A 23439-nucleotide genomic window follows, 5' to 3' on the forward strand; every position below is an offset into this window, starting at 1 on the left:
ATTATTAACAAAGACCCAACATCAAGACAGGATCAGATCCAGTCCCATCTTACAGACAGGACTCAGTCTGATCTCATCTTAATCCACCATGAGCAGAGCACTTTGCAGCATTTAGCAAGTTACAGTGGCAAGGACAAACTTCCTTTAACAGGCAGAAACCTCCAGCAGGACCAGACTCATGTTAGACACACATCTGCTGAGACCGTGTTGGAGAGAGGGATAGAGGGAGATGAAGAGAGAGAGATGATAGTGATGAGACAGATAGTAGTAGTTGTAGCAGCTGGAGTCTGGTGCGTCCACAGCAGCAGAGATCCAGAGGAACCTACGAGACAAGGGAGCTCAGGGACTCCAAAAAGGTCTATGGTTAGTAACTTTACGGGAACAGGAAGAGTTAAAGAGAGTGATACTAGTGCTTTTCTCTTTTCTAGGAGCTTTCTTTCTAAAAAAGGATCTGATTATTGTTTCAGATCATTTCATTCCAGCCTCTCCTCTTTTTAGAGAAACTGTTTGTATGTTATGGACTTTTTAAACCTCAGTCCCTGTCCAAAAAATCATTTCCTATGGGGATCAATGCTTCATGAGTAACTTTTTAATACTCTGTGTTTTGAAAATGAATATTATCAAAGGATTTTTGCTTTGTTTACATTTTTTGAAGTCATTTTGAGAATGTTTGTAGTTACGTTACTTTTAAACAAGTTCTGTTTTGGTGGCAGTAAAGTAAACGTGATGCCTATAGAGGCGTGTCAGGTTACAAAAAGATCAGCTTTGACTCAAGACATGCACCTAAAATCATCCACTTAAAACAGTTACCACCTATCATTGCACTTAACACACAAAACATCTGAACACTGTGCAATATTTCTCATGTGCAATATCTCCTCCCTTTTCTGTGTGTATTGCCTGCTTGTTTTATTTTTACTTTTTAATCTAATTATTATTGTTATTTTTAATCTATTAATGCCGTTCTTTTTGCACTTGAAAGATCAACATCCAATTCCGTTGTACCTGTTGCAATGACATGAAAGATCTATCTAGTAATACATTTAAAGCTAGGGTTGGTAGTCACAGAAAACTAGCATGAATTTGAATGTAGCATTTCCTCAGGACTCAGTCTAACCCCTCCCCCTCTCCCCTCGGAGCTCCTCCAAAACGGCGCCCCCGCTCACATGCATGCTGATTCACGACCATATGATGGTGACTGATTCAAAACCGGTCCTCAGCACATGGTTTGTGTTTTGCACTACGTCAACTCATGTCTCACTCAGCGGTAAGAAAACACCAAAACATTCTCATAGTGAAAGTTAAAAACACAAACAAACATGAAATGTACGCTTTGCAGGAGGCGGGCAGAACGGCAGGACGGGATTTGATTGGTTTCATTATTTGGCTCCTGATGGCAGGGATTGGTTGTTTTCCCAGGTTTACTCCGGCTGTAGATAGCGGCTTTTTTTTACCTCTTTTTTTAAGAACACATTATGTATTGATTACCATCAGGACATAAAGATCATTTTAACCAGTATAATAAAAAGTGGATCTGAATCTGACTACCAACCCCAGCTTTAATGTACGATTTACAATAAAAAGAAACATACAAAAAAAAATCTCACTTTAAAAATGACTTCCCTCCTCTTATTGTGAAGTTAACTTTATTTATTGGTCAACATATTAACTGTAAGCAAATGTAGTGATGCATTTATCTTCTAACTTGTTGTCAATCAATGAAATGCTTGTTATTGAAACAGAGGAGAAAACTGAAGCATCCAAACACAAACCACTGAAGTCAGACTCGTCAGAGGGCAAGATTTTATTTTCACAAGATTAATGTACAAAACAAAAGTGCTGCTAAACTTTATGTATAAATAAACCCTCTGTCATTAAAATGGGCAGAAAAACTGAAACCAGTGTCTGCAGGATGAAGACGCTCCGTCACAGGTGGATTATATGAACAGCTCAAAGGAGGCATTGATGCCAGTAAGAGACGTCAACTGCCAACTCAAAGCTGAGCTGCATACATTTCACTCCTCCATCTTTATATCACCTGATTTGGATTTACCTCAAATATCATAAAGTAACTGTGCGAGCGAAAATGAGGATAACAGAGTAACTTGGGGGCAGTAACACACCCGTGTTATAATAAGGTCCAGCATGTACATCCCTGCTTTGGATACACTGATGTCTCCCCTGATGGGAAGAGACAAAAGAGGATGATTAATTCATTTTGACACAGAGAGGCTTCCAAAAATATCTGCATGAGGTTTGTTGTTGGTGTGGGAGCGCCTCAACACCTTAAATGTCACACCAACAGCATCAAACAGCTGCACGCTACACAAACTCAAAGAGATTACACAACGAAAGAGTGATAAAACAATGTCCACCTATGTCAGAAACACAAACTCCTCACAGACAGTTTGAAGTGACGCTGGCGAAGACCAAGATCAAAACATCTCCGCCTCGTCTGGCAGGAAGAGAAGCGGAAAGCTCCTCCTTTTGAATCTGACTGATTGATGTCTGAGGAATTTCAGTCTGCTGCTCTCACTCTCTGATCTACAATCCTTCAGGCACTGAAGAGGGAAGCACCGAAGCAATCACCTTCATCCCAAATAAGGCAATGAAAAAAAGAAGAAAACATGCAGGAAACAAAAGAACAGCAAACCAGAATAAACAGAACGCAGAACGACCAGTCGGACAGCGGGACACAAACAGACTGTCCGCTGGTTTACATGAAGCCGGTTGTACTTGGATGCATCTGATGAGGAAAGGAGACTCTGTTAGGCCGACTCCACACGACTCCATTTAAAACAGCTTTTACAACACACAGATCTTCACCCAAATAACTGTTTCACTTCTCTGACACGCCTGAAAGAGTAGACCTCAGACCGTTCATGCGTGTGCTGGCGTAAGCAGGAACCCAAGACAGGCACTGACTCTGGAACCCAGACCACCAGACACAGAAATCACACTGATATTAGTTTGTCTCCTGCAGAATAAAGCAGAGTTTAACTGCACAACAGCAGCTAGCATCACACACAAGGTCATAAGCATGTATTGATGGTTCTTCAGGTTGGGCTGGGCTCATACTGACGGATTAGACCTGATTGATAAGAGTGTGTGGGTGTCAAAGTTACCTTTTTCATTGCTGCTCAAACAAACATCATTATGTGTAAAATGTTGTGTTATTTTTGATGCTCGTCATAAACAGAGCAAAGTTTCTGTTAAAGATTGAAAAGCATGAGTGTGGATGTAGCCGTAGTGTCACTTCCTAGAGCCAGAATTCGTTCCCATTACATGTCTGTGTCTCCTTCCTCCCATCAGTCACCCGGTCACACCACCTCCCGCTAACAGAGCCCTAATGTCTTAACATAACATGTAGATGCATCTTTGACCCCCCCTCCCCTTATAATCATTATAACTGATTATTATGTTTTCATCAATGTACATTATACAAGTCGTAAGATTGGTTGTCTTTTTTATACATAGCATACATCCAAAAGACAGTGATATCAGGGCCAGAGAATGGAGGAAGGAGGGATGAAAAAAGGAGGTAGAGGGAGGGTAAAATGAGATGCGATGGGGAATTAAAGGGGAAGATAGAGACAGGAATAAATGGATCGAAATAAGAAGGTGAACCAGGGAGAGATTCAAGCCTTCTCAGGTGGTATTTCTGGCCGGTGTGTGTATTTATAGAGCAGGGGGATGGTAATCAATAGGCTCATTAAGTCCTCCCGGTAGGAACAGTTCAATAGAAACACACGCACAGCTCCTGTTGCCATCATTAAGCCCGTCTGCTTCCACACAGCTGTAAGCGGCCGTCACCTCTCCTGGAGGAGCCCTCAGTTTCGCAGAGCAGCCAACCTGCACGGTGTGAGAAAAGAGAGAAGAGAGATTCATCATTTAGAGAAAGACGGGCCTACACGTGCACCTAAATACAGTTTGTGGTTGTTCTGAGCTTGCACCTTTTTACTCAGTTGGTTAGTTTGTGTTACTAGTTTCATAAATACACAATATTCTTGCAACACACAATAAAAGGCAGATAAAAAAAACAGCAATGCTACAGTCTGAGGTAAAATACGTTCTTGGTGATCGAGTCTGCTGGCTTTGAAGAAAGTGTTGTCTATATCTCTATCTGGTTTTAAAAAACTCTGGGTAAAATAAAATATCTCTGTAAGATCTTATGTGATATGTTGTCAAATACTTAATAATAATCTGTGTTGTCAGTGAAAATAACAAAACCCTCATGTGAACACAGCGACCAGCTGAGACCAAGTTTGAGTCTAAAGGCGTTTTTCGAGAACTTTACCCCTGAACGACGTGCGTTTCGACCGGTGGGCCCAGGTTCTAAATGTAGTTCCGGGGTAGATAATCTCCACCCTGAAAAGCCCCTGCTAGGGGCGTAGTACTTTTCAAAGGTCCTGGGGCTTCCAGGGCGCGGGGCCTGCAATGCTGAACGTGTCTGATTGGTAGATTAAACGTAGTGTTTTTATTCCGCTCTCCGTCCACAATAACATCACACACATCTGTGATTCACTTGATTTCTCTTTCTTTCATTAGTTTTTATTTGTTCTATCTTTTTTGTATGTGTGTGTACTTTTCAAAAGAAGAAGCTGTGATTCTCTTGATTTAGCAGCTTGTAACAGTAGTCTTCTCTCAGCCCACCGTGAATGCGTCTCTCCCAGTGTTACGGTTTTAAAAGTGACTCTGTAAACCGGAGACCTTCAGCTGAACGTGTCAGTGTTTGTGGAGTTTACAGTCATTGAAATGCTAAAATATGAGAACAATGGCGATGGAAAATCCCCTCCAGACTGAAACACAGTCACATCCAGAGTCCTGGAACTGGACAAGCAAGGGTGGAGAAACCAGTTCATGTGCAGATTAGATGTTTTAGATTCTTTAAGTCACACACTTAGTTCTGTGGTTGTATTAAATGAGCTTTTAATGATCAAAGATAATCTCCTTTTTCTACAAACTACTTAAAATAAACACAAACACTATAATAAATGTAAAACCAGCACCTGTCAGAGAACTTTCCTCCCTCTGGACTCCAAACTGTTTAAACTAAGCTGTAACAGACTCTCTGAGCCTAACACCATCTTTCCCCCCAGAAACCTGTCACAGGTGAGAAAACAACACCACCTTTACGGCACAGTGTCACACCTTCTTAATGAGCAGCTGACTGCTTCACCTGTGAAAACTGCTCTCTCTGCCTCGTCCTCCTTGATGTTTTTCTTTTTCTAGAAGATCTAACGGAGCACAATGATGTTCTGCTGCTTTTACTGTCTAATTCTGTTATAATATGAACAATTGCACAATCACCTGCCGATCATTTTTGGATTCATCTCTGAATAAAGTGTGACAGTGAAACCCTCAGAGCTCAAAGTGACTACCCGTTGTTCTGCACAACCAACATGTTCAAGATCTAAAACAGAGGACAGCTCTGGCCCTGAACAGGTCAGAGGTGCTGAAAGAGGAGATATCTAACAAACAACCCTTTACTCAAACACTTGATCACAAAAAGAATCTAGAAATGTGTCAGTCTAACATCAACAGGGATCAGGACTGTCTTTGACTTGTGGAATCTCGCTTTATTTCCTTATTATACTCATGTATTTTTCTTGTTATATTCATGTATTCTCTCTTAATAGATATATTCATATGTTTTCTTTTGTATGACTTATCAAGTCACGAGCTAATAGTAGGATATAAGACCAGCATCTGTGCAGCTCCTGGAAAACATGTTTGACCGAGGGCAGATCTATTTGCCTCAGAATCACAAGATCAGTCAGCCAGGATGAGATGGTTCATCTTTGCTGATTTGCTTTGAAAGTACAGGAAATGTAAGCTCGTGCTTTTACGGTTGTACGTAAGCTTAGGATATTTCTGGCTATTAAGGCCACGTGTTTTATGTTAAATGAATGATCATATGTGTATACATTTATAGTCTTCTATGCATGGTGACTTGTAAGTCACAAGACTGATGTATGCCTCTATTGTGTCCATGTGCTATGCTTTAAGTCGATATCCTTCTCCTATAGTTGCAAACCACATGTCTCCCCCCCCATGGCACGAGGAGATGTGTAAAGAATTGTATGTTTTCCCCCCTCCCTTACACCTCCCTTATGTTTGAAGAACTATAAAGTATTGAGCATCTCTGTCATTTGCCAGAGAACTTCGGATGCTCCTTGAGTGTTTTGTAACTTCTCTCTCATGCTGCATGAATAAATTTTGTGTGTAAACTCTTATACTGAGTTTGAAGCCTCATTTCTGGTCACTGCTCCGCTGGACGATCGCCTCACGCCGGGCCACGCCACCACAATTCAATGGCGACGAGGATGGGATCCCAAAAACGCCTGAAGCTACAGACTTGATGCAACTGCTCCACTGTACATCTAGACTAAGGTAAGAGAACACCTTTTCTAAAGATTCTCAAGTTTAGTGTGGAGTGCTTAGAGTTGTATTCTTGACTGTGCTGAAGGTTACGGGATCCCTAATAAATTAAGGAAAAGAACACGGAGTGGCCCTAGGCCCCTCATCTGTGAGGATAAAGCCCGGCGGGCAGTGTCGGAAAGCTGGAAGAGGCTGATATTGTTAAGTAAAATATAGATAAAGGGCATTTCACCTCGGCGAAGTGTGAAGCAGAAAATGACACTGACACTTATGCCTAGTAGACTGTGGATCGCAACCTAGATGGGAACGGCATAGTGGGGTCTATAATAAGTGCGTATGAGCAACTAGTGTTCATCTTTTCTGTAGTATCGTTGATTCTCGGTCTGAGTTTGGTGACAGAGGATCGCTACCCTGTGCATGGCACTACAGACGAGATCAAGTAACCCTTAAATAGTTAAAATAAAATTGTTTTGAGAGCTTGCTGAGGAACCTTACGCTGATGAATATGAAACAGACGTTGATCGTCTGAAGTGTTATAGAAAATATTTAAAGGTGTTTTTATTAAAGTCGGAGGTTCTGTTGTGTTGCATTTGCGGAAAGTTGATTTTTATGATTGTGTTATGCTGTACCATTTGACGAAATGGCTATTATATGTTGATCATCTGTGTGTGTAAAATTGTGTGACAAACCAAGTAAATATACTTGTGAGAGTTGATGAGCTGGGGATAGGCCGGCAGATGATCTGTGGCAGAACCCTGTGTATTGCTCATAACTGTGGTGTGCATCAAGGATTATATTTAGGATATTCAGAATTATTTGTTGTTTCTCATTAATAAAGCCATAAGGAGATCCAAAAACAAACAAATAAACAAACAAAAAAAAAATGAGAACGTGTTTTGCGGGGAGAAAAGCCAGATTCTCCTGAAGAAGCTCATGCTAGAACACAGTTTTTACAAGACACACTGAATAACAATGGGTTCGGGCATGAGCAAAACTATAGATTCTGTTTCCCATAAGGGGATATTGGAAAGATTAAACAGATCCTATCCACACCATGATTGGCCTAAATTGTTTAAATTGTGGAACAAACAAACTGATGGAAAATGGCCAAAAGAAGGAACCTTTGATCCAAAGGTCCTGCGCGCATGCGATACAGAGTTAAAAGAGCTCTATTTTGGGAAAGATGGTAAAGGAGGAAAGTATCCTAGGAAGGGAGAGGATGTTAAATGGAGTTTAGTGAAAGCTGTAGGCGAAAAACAGTCAGCAGCCACTAAATTAGTAGGAGTGGTAAAATATATAAAGGAAAGTCAAGAAAAAGCAAAAAATTTAAAGAAAGGTGAATGTTGAAGTATGGGCTAAAGTTTGTCCCTTTAAACCTCAAGGAGGCAGAGGAAGTTTTCCTAACAGAGGCAGAGGTAGAGGGTTTGTAGCCCCACGAACAACAGGAAGAGGAAACTGGCTTGTCAGACCTCAGACCCAACCTCAGGCCCAACAGAGCCCCAGACCAGGACCGCCCCTGAACCAATGGGTTTCCCCCAGATCAGGACCGCCCCTGAACCAATGGTTTCCTCCTCAACAATAGGACAGCAGATCAGTGTCTCCCAGTGTGTGCATAGATGTTAACACAGAACAGGAAGCTGTAACCGAATGCCCCCAATTAACTGTAACTGCTGAACCCAAAATTAAAGTATTAGTAGAAGGAAAGTCTGTTGAGCTGTTAGTGGACACAGGTGCAACAGTCTCCACTATTAACAAATCAAATGCTAAACGTATAGGACTAGTTCCTACTTCTGAACATATAAAAACAGTAGGAATAGCCGGGATAACTATGTCACATCCTATTGGAGCACCAGCTAAAGTCAAATTCGGACCTATTTCATGTGAGCATCCATTTGTGATTACTGATAACTCACCATGTAATCTGTTGGGTCGAGATTTGTTATCTAAGTGGCATGCAACTATTTACTGTTCTCCTGACGGTATTTACATCACGGTTCCTGAACAAAATTCTAGCCTCCTTTCCAACATGCTACAGGCTGTAAATGCAGGGTGTTATTATTCTTTGATGTATACACCTTTTCAATCAGATGTTATAGCCTCTCAGACGGTAACCTGGGTTCAGACTAATGACTTCTTAGCAGGAAAAGAAGACCTACCAGACCATTCCAAGCTAACAGGCTTACAAGATCTCCATATAACTCTGCATGTTGATATTACAGGAACAGATGTAATTTACTCCCAGCAAATTGGCCCATATTTAGGATCATATTTTTCTGTGTTTTCAAATACCTTGGCGATAACTCCTAAAGGTGTTTTCTATTTACCAAACGTTGGAGATTTGGCTTTGTCATTATTTCAGGTTGCTGGAACCTCACCCCATATTTCGGTGGCTGTTGTAGAAGGAGTAGAACAACAGCAACTAGGCCCTATTGCATGTTACATGACTCACAGTCTACCTGAGGAAGTGTTTTTTCATAACGGTGTTGTGTATAGTCATTTTAAAGGTGTAGGATGGACTATGACTGTGGATGATAATTGGTGTAATGACGCATTCTTTCCTGTGTGCACTGTTGCACCGCTGCCTTCTGCAGTAGCAGTTCCTCAGCTAACTCAACGTATTCTGCATCCATTGCTACAGGATATTCCATCTGAACTTTGGTCCTCCCACTCCAATGAGTGTGGATTAATTAAATCAGTAACTCCTGTGTTTCTTGATGTTAGAGACAATGTTCCTCTTCCCAGAAAACCGCAGTATCCTATTTCCAAAGAAGCTATTACAGGTATCAGACCAGTAATGCATTCACTATTGGAACAAGGAATAATAGTTCCATGTCAGAGTCCATGCAACACTCCTATTTTACCAGTAAAGAAACCTAACAAAGTTAATGCATGGCGTTTTGTGCAAGATTTGAGAAGTATCAAGGATTATGTGGCTCCCATTTTCCCTGTGGTTCCAAATCCACACACAATTTTGACTTCCATACCACCCACCACTGAGTATTACACAGTAGTGGACCTGTGTTCTGCATTTTTCAGTATTCCAGTGCATCCTCAAAGTCAGTACATGTTTGCTTTCACTTATGAGGGACAGCAGTACACTTTTACACGTTTGCCCCAGGGATTCGTACACTCACCTACCCTCTACGCTAAGGCACTTAAAGATGACTTAGAAGATGTGATTCTACCCGGTGGTAGCACACTGGTACAGTATGTTGATGATCTTTTCATAGCTAGCCCCAGCAAGGAAGCTTGCGAGATTGATACAAAGGCTCTGTTAACGGCGCTTGCTGTGAAAGGACACAAAGCTAGCTTGGACAAGCTACAGCTAGTACAGACAAAGGTGAACTATTTGGGACATGTGTTGAATAGAGGGACTCGCGAGATATCTCCGAAGAGACTTGAGGCTTTGATGGCCATTCCACGCCCGGTGTCGAAGAAGCAAATGAAATCATTTCTGGGTATTACCGGCTATTCCCGCCCCTGGCTTCTTAATTATGCCGAACTAACTAGACCTCTCTATGATATGGTGTTAACCTCCTCACCTGAGCCTCTTGTATGGACTCCTGTGGCTGAAAGTGCGTTTTCTGCCCTGAAGACTGGTCTAGCCTCTGCTCCTGCACTGGGATTACCGGACTATTCAAAACCGTTTCACTTGCATGTGCATGAAAAGAATGGTTTCGCCTCTGGAGTGCTCACACAATCACATGGGCCCAAGCAGCGTCCTATTGGATACTATTCAAAGCGTCTTGATACAACAGAGTTGGGTTTATCGCCCTGTCTTCGTGCTGTGGCGGCTGCTGCATTTATTGTAGAAACCACATCCGACATTGTGTTAGACTATGACTGTCATCTTTATGTTCCTCATGCCATACAGGCTATGCTTTTGCGGGCAGGTACTCAGCATTTCACTGCCTCACGGCAGAGTAGGTATGAATTGGCTTTAACCTCTTTGCCAAATTTACACATACATCGTTCACCTGCTCTTGATCCCTCAACTCTATTGCCAACATCGGAGGATGGAGACCCACATGATTGTATTTTGATAACTGATAATGCATATATGGTTAGAGAGCATCTGTATGACCAACCTATCCCTGAAACTAATGATGAATGCATTCTGACTCTGTTTACAGATGGGAGCTCTAGCAGAAACCTTACTGGTACCTTGGATTCAGGTTTTGCAGTGACAACTCAAACTGATGTTTTATTATCAGGCAAACTACCTGGCACGTGTTCTGCTCAGCAAGCTGAACTCGTTGCCCTGACCAAAGCGTGCATTCTTGCGAAAGACAAGGTTGCAAACATATACACTGACTCTCGATATGCATTTGGCTGTTGCCATGATTTTGGAGGTATTTGGCGACACAGACAATTTCTCACAGCCGCTGGTACTCCTATTAAAAATGCCCAATTAGTAAAAGATCTTCTGGACGCATTATTGTTACCTGCTAAAGTTGCTGCCTTACAAACAGCCGCTGATGCCTCGGAAAGAGCTCATTGGGACACTCATTGCGTTCTTGTAAATAATGTATATTATTCAGTGGATGGACGTCCTGCTTGCCCCAAATCACTACTCCCTTATTTGCTTCGAATTGTTCACGGCAGGTCACATGTGAACAAAGGAGGGATGGCAAAGACTTTAAAATCCTCATGGTTCATTAATGGAATAGACAAAGCATGTGAAGATTTCGTTTCAAGATGTTCTATTTGTCAACAGTTCAACATAGGGAAAGTGGTGAAAACGACACAAGGTGCGCACCCTGCCCCCTATGGTCCTTTTGTAAATTTACAAATAGACTTTGTACAGATGCCCAAACATGGCAGACACCAGTGGATACTGGTAGTTGTAGATAGTTTCTCAGGATGGACAGAAGCCTATCCATCTGCTAAAGCAGACACATCAGCAGTGGCTAAAGCACTGCTCAGAGATTTTATCCCGCGGTTTGGTATCCCTCACTCGATAAATAGTGACAGGGGAACGCATTTCACAGGACATGTGATAAAAGAAATAACAGATGCTTTGGGGATAAAACATAAACTACATACGCCGTATCATCCGCAAAGTGCAGGCATGGTAGAAAGATTTAACCAAACCTTAAAATAAAAACTCGCGAAAATATGCGCTGACACGAGTTTAAGCTGGCCTGATGCACTGCCAATCGCGCTAATAAGTATGCGATCTACAACGAGCAGAAAAACAGGTTTATCTCCCTATGAAGTAATAACAGGAAGAGCCATGAGCACACCTGAGCAAGTAGGGAAGTTTGTCGTTCCTCATGAAATGACATTGAGAGATGAGGGAGTTCTAACATATTGCAGAGCTCTGCACTCTGCCCTCTCTTCTTTCCATAACCAGGTACGAGAAGGACAACCGGTGCCACCTGACGGACCCTGCCACCAGATACAGCCAGGAGATTGGGTCGCGATAAAAGTGCACCGACGAAAGACAGCGCTGCAGCCACGCTGGAGTAAGCCGTATCAAGTGCTGCTGACCACGCATACCGCAGTAAAGGTTCAAGGAAGGCCGACCTGGATCCATGCCTCTCACTGTAAGAAAGTCAGACCACCAGAATAATGTGCGATCTGTTACTTTCCAACTAAGATTCTTCTAGACGTTGAGGAAGACAACTGAAGCGTGGGCGGATCGCCGCTTCTAAATCTACAGCTGCGATGGAACCTAAAGAAAGGAAGAAAAGAGACTCTGATGGTAAAGAGCTGGAGCGGGCATTGGAAGATGTGTTTGATTGGACAACAGAGAGAGGTCGAGCTCTGTTGTTGCAAGAGTATCCACTTGTAAGTGCTATGGTAATGACCGTGCAGCAGACAAAAAGAGTGGTATCATGTATAGGGTTCTGTTTTCCTTTTGTCATATTCTTAACCCTGATATTGAGTTTGATTGCATGTGACAGCGCTTGGACTCCAAAAGAGACTGGACCTGTGACCCTGACCACTTTTACTTACGACTTGGACAAAGACAATCCAACGTAAATAGTTATTCTGATAGAATAAAAGGGGGGAATGTGGAATCTCGCTTTATTTCCTTATTATACTCATGTATTTTTCTTGTTATATTCATGTATTCTCTCTTAATAGATATATTCATATGTTTTCTTTTGTATGACTTATCAAGTCACGAGCTAATAGTAGGATATAAGACCAGCATCTGTGCAGCTCCTGGAAAACATGTTTGACCGAGGCCAGATCTATTTGCCTCAGAATCACAAGATCAGTCAGCCAGGATGAGATGGTTCATCTTTGCTGATTTGCTTTGAAAGTACAGGAAATGTAAGCTCGTGCTTTTACGGTTGTATGTAAGCTTAGGATATTTCTGGCTACTAAGGCCACGTGTTTTATGTTAAATGAATGATCATATGTGTATACATTTATAGTCTTCTATGCATGGTGACTTGTAAGTCACAAGACTGATGTATGCCTCTATTGTGTCCATGTGCTATGCTTTAAGTCGATATCCTTCTCCTATAGTTGCAAACCACATGTCTCCCCCCCCATGGCACGAGGAGATGTGTAAAGAATTGTATGTTTTCCCCCCTCCCTTACACCTCCCTTATGTTTGAAGAACTATAAAGTATTGAGCATCTCTGTCATTTGCCAGAGAACTTCGGATGCTCCTTGAGTGTTTTGTAACTTCTCTCTCATGCTGCATGAATAAATTTTGTGTGTAAACTCTTATACTGAGTTTGAAGCCTCATTTCTGGTCACTGCTCCGCTGGACGATCGCCTCACGCCGGGCCACGCCACCACAGACTGAAGGTAGAAACTGGTCATTTTATCAAATCCATGAAATCAGTCTTTATCCAGCACTCCTCTCTGCAGAGTTTCAAAACTTAAAGCTCCTGTGAGGAGTTTTCATTGAGTTATGAAACAGACTCAGATAAATACTGATCCCTCTGTGACACCTACACACAAACCAGACCCTCAGCATGAAGATGGATTCTTTCTTTATCGTTCTTTTTATGTCTGACACTGCTGCTGCTGGAGTAGGTGCCAGATAGTCATTAACAGAATGCTGGAAAAACTGTCTCTCTTTTACATTTTACACAATAAAGATTATTTAAATGTTCAAAGAAAGCAGGATGAGAAATTGTGTAAGAGGGAAAAACAGATCTAAAAATGTACAGGACTAAATCCGCAAAGGTGCCACAAATCAGCAAAAACCAGAGCTTTAAAGGTGACATATCACGCTTTTTTCATCAATATATATTGGTCTAAGAGGTCCCCAAAACATGTCTTTAAAGTTTATGCTTAAAAAAACACTTTGAAATCAGATTTTGCCATGCCTGTAAACCGCTCTTCTACAGCCCTGCTCAGAAGTGTCGGTTTTCTCTCTGACCACGCTCCCTCAGGAAGGAGATGTGGCCTCGGCTCTCCAGCACGTTGATCTAATGTTTACATGTTGGCTGCTCACAGACCCATGTTACTTCAACCCTCTGAATCTGATCCAGAATCTGATCCTGACGGAGAGGCGCCTGCAGCAGGACCTTTCTGAACCATTGGTCACAGATTTAGTGTTTCTTGTTGTTTTATTTATCTGTATGTCGACGTGTGTCTTGGTACACAGCTATGAACATGTAGCTATGTGGCTATGCTAACTAGCACTAGCACTTTTCCCTGAAAAATAAAAATCTTCCACTAGATCTTCAAATCTGCAGACGTGGGGAGTAAAACCGACCTCTGCCAGAAAGGCAGCAGGACCTTTTCTGAAGGATTGGTCACAGATTCTTTGTTTCTTGTTATTTTATTAGTCAGAATGTAGACGTGTGTCTTGGTACACAGCTACAGCTACAGCTACAGCTACAAACATGTAGCTATGTGGCTATGCTAACTAGCACTAGCACTTCTCCATGAAAAATAAAAATCATCCACTAGATCTTCAAATCTGCAGATGTGGGGAGTAAAACCGACCTCTGTGTTTATTAAGACAGCCTACAACTAGCATGCCTCCCTCCTAAGCTCCTTGTTAGCACACATGTGTGCAGGGAATGAAAAACGGAGGAGGGGTTGAGTTGTATTTTATACAGTCTATGGGCTGAACAAGCTCTGAGCTCTGACTCCATGACAGACCGGATATTGTTGTTACGTAACAAAAACACGGAAGTCTGAAACGGCTCGTTTCACACACATTTACAGAAAGGTGTAGAAATCAGAACAGGGGCAGAATGGATTTTTTTCATCCTCGGGGGGTTTGTAGACATGCCAGGGAAACATATTTCAGGTAGAGAACCATTAAAAAGTCAATTTTGCATGATATGTCACCTTTAAAGGTCGTAATAATATAATAAATAATAATGGTTGTAGTGCATGTGGGATGTGTCCTCCACCTTTTTAAAGTAAAATGTTGAATACACTGGTTCAAATGATAGTTCAGTGTTATTGGAGTGTTATTAATGTTGACAATGGATGTAAACAATGAACTGAGTATTGATTGATTGATTGTTAAGAACTTACTTGAACACATTTTTTGTTTTGATTTTCTATCACGTGGAACAAACATCACGTGGTCTCATATTTGGTTCATCTATCAGGGAGGAGTTTTAAGTTTAAAGCATGTTTGGATGTGAATCAGCTGACTGAAGGTGTTGCACACAGCAGAGACGCTCAGCTGGGGGCTGCGGCTGAGTGACAGGTCTCCACGTGCGCTTTTTTTCTCCGCCGCCAGACTGATTATGACCCGGTTGACACCTGACCATGTTCATATGATTATTTTTCTCAATAAGAACGAGTAGACAGAAAACTGGACTCTGTGAGTCTGAAATATGTTTCTGTTCAGTTCTCTTGTTGAACTCTGAGCCTTCACTTTTATGGCTGTATGTCTGCAGAGATTATGAGCCTACTCCACATGTTGACATGTTTTACATTTTGAACACCTCAATACGATCCGTAGCTATTCAATACTGTCAGTTCTATACATTATGTCGTTAAGGAAAGTTTGATTCAGGGGAAAAAACCCATTTGGCATTGTTTTTGACGTGGTAAATGTCCAAGTTTTTTTTAATGATTAATCGATAATTGGTTTCCAAAGACCGATCACAGAAAATACTTGAAATTTACATCCCTAATGTGGACATTTCTACTTTGAATGAACATAGCCTGCATGTTTAATGTAGTGACCTGTTTAATCCACAGCCTTTTCATTAATCAAAGATTTTACACCAAAAATGGATTTAAAATGATTATATTTCTTCTGTCAAATAAAGTCTGTTACAGGAGCATCTTGAGCTGCGTCCATGGTGACAGTTAACGCTGCAGCCCTCTAAAACACATCTAACACAGCTGTTGATACTCATATTAGACCGAACACTTCCTCTGATGGAGAAGTGAAACAGGGTGAACAGGACGACGTGAATCAGCGCAGCACCTGATTGTGTTTTTCTGCCTTGTCACTGTTAGTGTCAGTGAGAACAGCTCCTGATCATCCCCCGATCTCTGTTCTGTTTGAGTTTACTTCACAGGTCATCCTCAGTTTTGTAGATTTCTCAGTCACAGGATTCCAGGTTTGTGTTTCTTAAATCTCTCTGGCCTTTTCTTTGATGTTTATTTTCTTTTTCTTTATTTTAAAGTTATATTTTGGGCTTTTACACCTTAATTTATAGAGGAGAGGATCGTGGATAGTGTAGAAAAGTGGGAGAGAGTGGGGGAATGACATGCAGGAAAGAGACGCAAGCTAGATTCGAACCCAGGCCACCTGCTACATGGGAGAGCAACTTGACCATTAGGCTAAGTCTGCTCCCTTATTCTTTATTTTAGTAGTTTTTAAAAAATGGAAGAAGTCCAGATCGACCAAATAAAGTCAGACTCCAGCTCATTTAACATTTAACATCTCTTTCCAATGTGCCAGTGTATCAAACATATTTCTGTTGCAGAGATTTCACAACAACAGGAGCGAAGATAAGTGCGTCTCCACATTAAGAAAGCTGCTGTTGTTGTTGCATTGGTAAGTGTGTTTCAGGCACTTGTGGGAGCATGTGTGTGTTTGTTTTTGTGTTTGTGTTTGTGTTTGTGTGTGTGTGTGTGTGTGTGTGTGTGTGTGTGTGTGTGTGTGTGTGTGTGTGTGTGTGTGTGTGCGTGCATCAGAGAGAGCTCGGTGTGGATCTCAGGCCGTGTCGTGCTCATGCCGGTGTCTTTGGTTCGAGTGAGACTGTAGTAGAAATCCACCAAATCTTCACGAGGTGAAGTGGGCGTGATAAGAGATGAGGCTGAGCCTGTTCGATGCCTACACACCAGTGGGAGCTCAAGTGGGTGCATGGACAGTTGCTTCTCACTGAGTGTGGGTGCTGGGCACGAAAGTAACGACTGCTTTGGTCAGAAACGAGCAGTGACAGTTTGGCGCGGCCAAACTGTCACTGCTTAGGACGCGGTGTTTTTCAGTTTCAGCCTTCAGTTCTGCGTGTGTGTGCGTGTGTGTGTGCGCGTGTGCGTGTGTTTGTGTGTGTGTGTGTGTGTGTTTGTGTTTGTGTGTGTGTGTGTGTGTGTGTGTGTGTGTAGGGGGGGGGTTGCTGCTATGTAATCTAATTTCCTGATCTCGTGCTGTATTCTAGCTGCTCATGTGCTGCTTGTTAGTCTGAAGGAACAAAACGACGTCAGTTCTACTTGGTGCAGAGTGGCAGGATTCGATAACCTGCCCCAGGAACCCTTCAGCCAGACACACAGACGCTGCTGTGAGTCTGTCACCGTGTGATTTCCAGACACCACGTATCATCTACAGGGGCCGGTTCTTACCGTCGAGACAGCTGGTCCTCCTTGTCCTGGCTGCGTGAGCTCTCTGCACCCACTGAAGTGGCTCCTGCAGGCAGCTGGCTGAGCTGGTCCATCACCTCCAGCCCGTTCTGTTCAGCTATCTGGTGGATCAGGTCATCCACCTGGTCCTGAGGTGTAGTCAGAGTGGTTGCTGAGCTCATGGAGTCATCCATCACCTGGTAGATCAGAAAGGGAGAGATCAAACTGTGTCGGACCTGGTGTGTTTGGTCTTAAATATAGATCATCTGATCAAAGTTTGAAAAGCACATTAAACGCTGAATATCTGCAGCCACTCACCGAGGTGTGAACGTCAAGGTTTTCCACCTGACTTTCAAACTTATCCATGACTGCAGAGATCTTCTGGAGGTCCATGGACTTCAGAGCTTTGTCCATAGCCTTGGTCACCTGGCCCATGTTTTTGGATACCTGATTTAAAAAACAAGCTCTTAATATGAGTTTAGGAAGATGAAAATGCTCAACTTCTCCTCCCAACTTCATTCAAAACAGAGAATGATGTGTGAAGGTGTGAAAACAGATGCATGATAACTCAACATTTGACATAAAGTGTAACTGGTTATAGTGTGAAGCAGCATGTATGAATAAACTGACTGAACACAGTAACTTACTGCTTTCATCGTGACAGCAGTCTGGACTTTAGAGGACACGGCATCAACTCGGGATGCCATGCGCAGCCAGTTCAGACCCTCATTTTTTTTCCGGATTGCATTCTCTGCATAGATTCGGGCGACATCCACATTCTTCTGTTGCAGAGCCTGTCCACAGAAACACAGTCGGAAACATCAACACAGCTCACTTCTGCTGTAATATTCAATATGCATGTACACTATGTCAACACATTCAGACTGACACACAGACATCACTGATCTATTTACTTACAGTAAATAAATATTAAGAACTTAGTTCAAACAGGTGGTTCTCTGTGGTGCAGATTGAGCTGCTTACAAAGATCAGTCCTGTAGTTTTTAAAATCAACTTTGATTATCATAAATTGAAACATCTCTTTACTCTTGTGTGTTTTAATCCATGTTAAATATTCACACTGTTTCTTGAGCAGAAGTTTCCATATGTGGATAAACTCCTGACTCCATCAAGTCTGTAATAAACTAATCATAAAGCTTTTAAGAGACATGAAAACAAACAGCAGCATTAGCAGCAGCTCCCTCCTCGTTTCAAATGCATGTGAGCTGTTAGACAGGATATGAGGAGAGACCATCATGACTCAACAGGGAAACATTTCCAGACAGTGAGGCGATAATGACACCAGAAAAGCTGAATGTCTTTATCTCTGAAGCAAACATGCATGTGGAACAGGAACAGAGATACACACTGAATTCAGAACTAAATTATGTACCCCCTTCAGTAGAATCTGAATCTTTTTTGAATATCCAAGACATCAATTTATTTTACAGCACACAAGCAAATCACTCATTGTTTAATGTGCAAACAGAACTACCACCTACTGACTACAATAGAGCAGCAGAAAACAGATTAGAATCTGATTACTAAATTAAATGGCAAGTATCAAGGGCAGTAAATGTGGTTAAATAAAGATTAAAATAGAACAACAATATAACAATAAATTGTAATTTAAAATCTAGAATAGATTAGAAAAATACATATATCTTGATATTGTATTTTGTGTGTGTGCAAGATTAAATTCCATGCTACTTCTTTTTCATTTCATCCCCGAGTGTTTTGATAAGAGGAGTAATCAGACAGTAAAGCTCGATAAAACTGATGCTGCTGACAGCCAAACTCTCTGAACACCAGGGTCAGATTGTGTCTGTGCAATGTGCAAAATTTAACATTTACTTTTTTTCTTCAAAATTGTGAAAAAAAAGCTGAATTTGCCTCAAAATGAATTTCTCTAAATGTTTCCTGCACTAGTGGTTAGGGTAGGAATGACTGTGAATGTTTTCATTTTGTAAAACATTTTTAAAACACAAACTTGAAAGAATTTATTCAGTAATGTAATCAAGTTTCTATTCTTTGTTAATGTCACACAATCAGTTTTAAGCTACTTTATTACTTCAAAGAATACAATCTACTCAAAACATTAAGTGTATGAATGATAGAAGCCATATTTTCCACTTTGGAAAACAAATCCTGACGTCTGGTAGGAACAGTGGTGGACAAAGTCCACGTCTTCATTATTTATGTCAAAGTATAAATACTCCCTGTCAAATATTACTCCAATACAAGTGAAAGTTGCTCTGTCAGATTATTACTTGAGTTAAGGTACTGAAGTACTTGCTTTTAAAAATACTGTATTCAATAGTATTCAAAGTACTTCATAAAAAATCTTCATAAAAAATCTCTAAAGGTTGTATTTTCACAAAGCATGAGTGCAGTCAAGAATACATAGGAGTACATTCTGTTCCATCATGTTTATTTAGAAACCATTACTTGAAATCTCTAAAAACTATACTATAGAATAAAATCAGACACTAAGTTACTCCAAGCACAGACACCTTAGTTTGAAATGTTCATCTGGAATGAAACAAACGTTATGTAGCTCAACACGCTCTCTCAGGTTGGACAGTGAATGTTTGTTTGTTTGGGCAAAGTGGGAAACAAGGAGAACATTTCAAATGATACGTATCATCCTTCATTTCAAAAACCTCTAACACGGGCTGAAGATATGACCATGGGTGCTCAGGTGGAGAATTATAGCCATCATTACCACCTCTACATGAACTGCCTGATCTGAGTGAAATCTGCTCTGTGTTTGCTCCACGATCAACCGTGGAGACGCACGATATATACAGGTACGACTAAACCACTGAGACAAACAGAACTACACAAACACAGTTTACTGTCTTAGGATCAGATTTCAGAAAAGAGAAGGAAACTCATCAGCTGACTTCAAAGATAAAGTAGTGAGTAACTAGAGCATTGATAGAAATGTACTGTAGTGGAGTCAAAAGTACAATAATTGTCTTCTAAATGTAGTGGAGTAAAAGTAATAATCACCCAAACAAATAATACTCAAGTTAAGTACTGATACTCAAAACATGTACTTCAGTACAGAACTCAAGTAAATGTACTTTGTTACTGTCCACCACTGTGAAAACTACAGCAGTGGAATTAAGGTTCCAATAAGTCCGTCACTGTAACTTAAGTGGTTTGCTTTGATGATAATAATAATAATAATAATAATAATAATAATAATAATAATAATACCTTTATTGATATGTTTTGTGTTTTATATTTGCTTTCGCCAACAGCCCTGACATGATAAAAAAATATTTTAAGGGATTTTAATGGGCAAACAATGTTAACCACCTCACATAGATGATGAGAACTAAAGTTAGGATGGAAATAATCAGAAATAAATTACTTAAGTCTAAAAATGTTTTTAATAAACATGTTCCCTGTTTAACCCACTGACTGGTGGTCATAGAATACTTTTATATTTTTCACTCAGCATTAATTATCTTACTAATTGGTTCACTGAAGTATAAACATGTTTTGAATTATTTGAATACCATGAACTGCCACCTGGTAGCAGAGTCAGTAGAGGGAGTGTGTTAGTAAGAAGTAAAGAGAACCAGCACAACCCTGAACAGGCACACCCAAACACTGTCGTCATCCTCTACAGGCCGACTACACCGGTCACATGATGCATTACATCACTCCCAGAGGAAATGATGGAAGGATATTTTCTGTATTGCAGATAACAGTCACAGTGCTTTTATGAATCACCTGAACTTCACGTAGAGCGTGAATGAACCTGAAGGAGTGCTGCTAGTTAGACTACATTAAATACAACCTTTAAATCTTCAGTTTTTACTCTTAACATCACTCCCTTCACTCTTTCATCCGAACCAAATGTAAACTGACTGACTGTAGGACAGTGAAATCATTGTGTGAGGTATGCAGCTTATGTCCTTACCTTCTTAACTTTGGCCTGCTCCTTCTCAGATTCCTTCTCTGCCTTCTTAGCGAGTCTCTCCAGCTGCTTGGAAGTGAACTGTGAAACAAACAGAGGGATAGGTCAATACAAAACCCACCTTTACAAGTTAGATCAAGTAAATTTGGATGAATCCTTCTCAATGATACTTACCCTTAAATTAAAGATCATTTCTGTGAAGACAGTAAAAACAGGATTATAAATGTGGATTATGTAAACTGTTAGCATGTGTTGACTGTTACATATCAATGCTACCACAACACATACAGTAGGAAATACTATTAATGTTTCCACTGAATGCCATAAGCTGCTATATTCATCAGTTCTCAGTGCTTTTAATTCTTAATGTAAACGTAGGGGGGTGTCCAGATGCTAAGTTTGTCGTAGCATTCTAATCACATTTTTAATGACATTCCTGTTTAATATGAGACATCATTCAGCATTTACACAATAAGTGTTCCTAAAACAGAGGCTAAATTAATTACCTGTGCTGTAACTATGGTTACATAAGGTAAATGAATTAACTAAGACCCACAAACAGGTCTGACAGCTAGCCTAGCGAACACACACCCAAGCTAACCAGCTAATAACAGCTATCTGTCTTTATGAAGGTTTATAAGCTTAAAAAAGAGGAAACGATTATCAAGATCGACCGCTAAGTTGTTAATACGACATACCATCCATGTCAAAACGAGGATGAGTCAATGTGATCACAGGAAACAATGTTTTCAGCTGATCAACAGGCTAGTACTGATTTGTTTTGATACCGAGTCTGTTAACGCACTTCCTGGTCCGAGGTAAGTTCTTCTTCTGTGGTATTTTAAGCGTCGAGCACACAACGAAGAAGCACACTATCGCCGCCAAGTGGTCCATGATGGGATTCAGTGAAATAATAAAACGGAAATATGAAAAACAATAAACAAAACACAGAACACAGAGCCGCACCCTCTAAACCAGGGGCGTCAAACTCATGTCACTTCAGGGGCCACATACAGCCCAAGTTGATCTGAAGTGGGCCGGACCAGTAAAATCATAACATAATAACCTATAAATAATGACAACTCTACATTTTTACCTTTGTTTTAGTGCAAAAAAGTACATTCTGAAAATGTTTACATTTAATGAACTATCTTTATACAAAAATAGCTGTTGTATTTTTTGCCATGATGAGTCTCAGAGTGTGGGGCAGAATATGAGATTCTTTAAGCACTGAGACCTGCTGCGAACACACCAAACACAAAGGTTACCCATTCACCTGACACAGAGTGAAATGTTTCAAGCAAAAAAGACAGCGATTATAATAATGAAGAAGGTGAAGTTGATTATTCTGGACCCCTCAGCTCCTGCATGAACAGTTTGCTTGCTGGACAGTGTTGTATGAGGGGTGTAGTGCTAGTGTTAGTAGTAAGTGGATCATCTTGTAGTGCTCTAAAAAGTCTCTATGAATCTCAACCGGATTATGCAAACAGCAAGTAATCTATTTTCTCACTTTGAGAAAAAAAAGTCCTGGAAAAAACAGTGCTGTTCAGGTGCGCTCCTTCAGCACTATGATTTTATGTGATCCCCAGAAGACAAATTTGAAATAGTAGTTACTTTTATTGAAAAATTACAGTTAATGTCTTCTCTGTAATTTTTTCACTTTGCAAAGTCGTTATACAAAGGCCGGATTGGAACCTCTGGCGGGCCAGTTTTAAATTCAAGCTTTTGAGGCTCTGAGTCAAGTCTCCAAGATATGTTCTAAAATTCTTGCTGTATTATGTTTTCCAGTTTTAAATAATGCAGGGTGTGGTCCAATATGACAAAATCTTAATCTAAATGTAATTAACTGCTTATCTGGCTCCTATTCAATATACTTTTCATTTCTAAGACATTACTTTCAAATCTCTGAAACCATCCCCTCTTTATTTTGTTTTATTCTGCCTCATCATTTCTTAAATCTATGCTTTATTACCTCCTTAATTTCTGCTGCTAATTGTCTCAAAATATCTGGTCTGCTTGTTGAGTGACTGTATCTAATACTGGCTACAGAGGGATTTGAACAGGACTAAACACAATCAGTATCAGATTTGAAGTAAGACGTAGTCTACAAATTGCTTCACTTTATATTCTAGGATTCTGTTTTGCTATTACTACACAGTTGTGCTAAATGCCTGATTCTGATTGGTCTGTACATAGCAACAGTCCATAGCAACAGTGTGTTATTTCTTGATAGCAGACTGTATGAGGAATAACACTTTATATAAGGGTCCTGCTCCCACTGGGGGGTTCCAGTTAACTATTTCAGTACATCATCTGTATAGTGAGTATTGTTGGGTATAGATGGTTAGATTAATTTTAACTCAAATATTTCCAGTTCCGTATCTTTCTTA

At 40.7% G+C, this 23439-nt stretch overlaps 1 protein-coding gene across 1 annotated transcript; it reads right to left on the reverse strand.

Moving 5' to 3' along the window:
• Positions 1–1786: 1786 nt before the first annotated feature.
• chmp1a (charged multivesicular body protein 1A) lies at positions 1787–21883 on the reverse strand. The gene is made up of 7 exons (XM_034685494.1): positions 21748–21883; positions 21224–21243; positions 21053–21130; positions 17763–17909; positions 17434–17562; positions 17119–17312; positions 1787–3852 (listed from the first exon to the last, which is right to left on the reverse strand). Exons 1-7 carry the CDS (start codon positions 21752–21754, stop codon positions 3831–3833), a joined length of 597 nt encoding a protein of 198 aa, XP_034541385.1. The 5' UTR covers positions 21755–21883; the 3' UTR covers positions 1787–3830.
• Between the last annotated feature and the right edge of the window lie 1556 nt (positions 21884–23439).

This window comes from Notolabrus celidotus, chromosome 6, assembly GCF_009762535.1.
Source record: "Notolabrus celidotus isolate fNotCel1 chromosome 6, fNotCel1.pri, whole genome shotgun sequence".
NCBI classification, from domain to species: domain Eukaryota; kingdom Metazoa; phylum Chordata; class Actinopteri; order Labriformes; family Labridae; genus Notolabrus; species Notolabrus celidotus.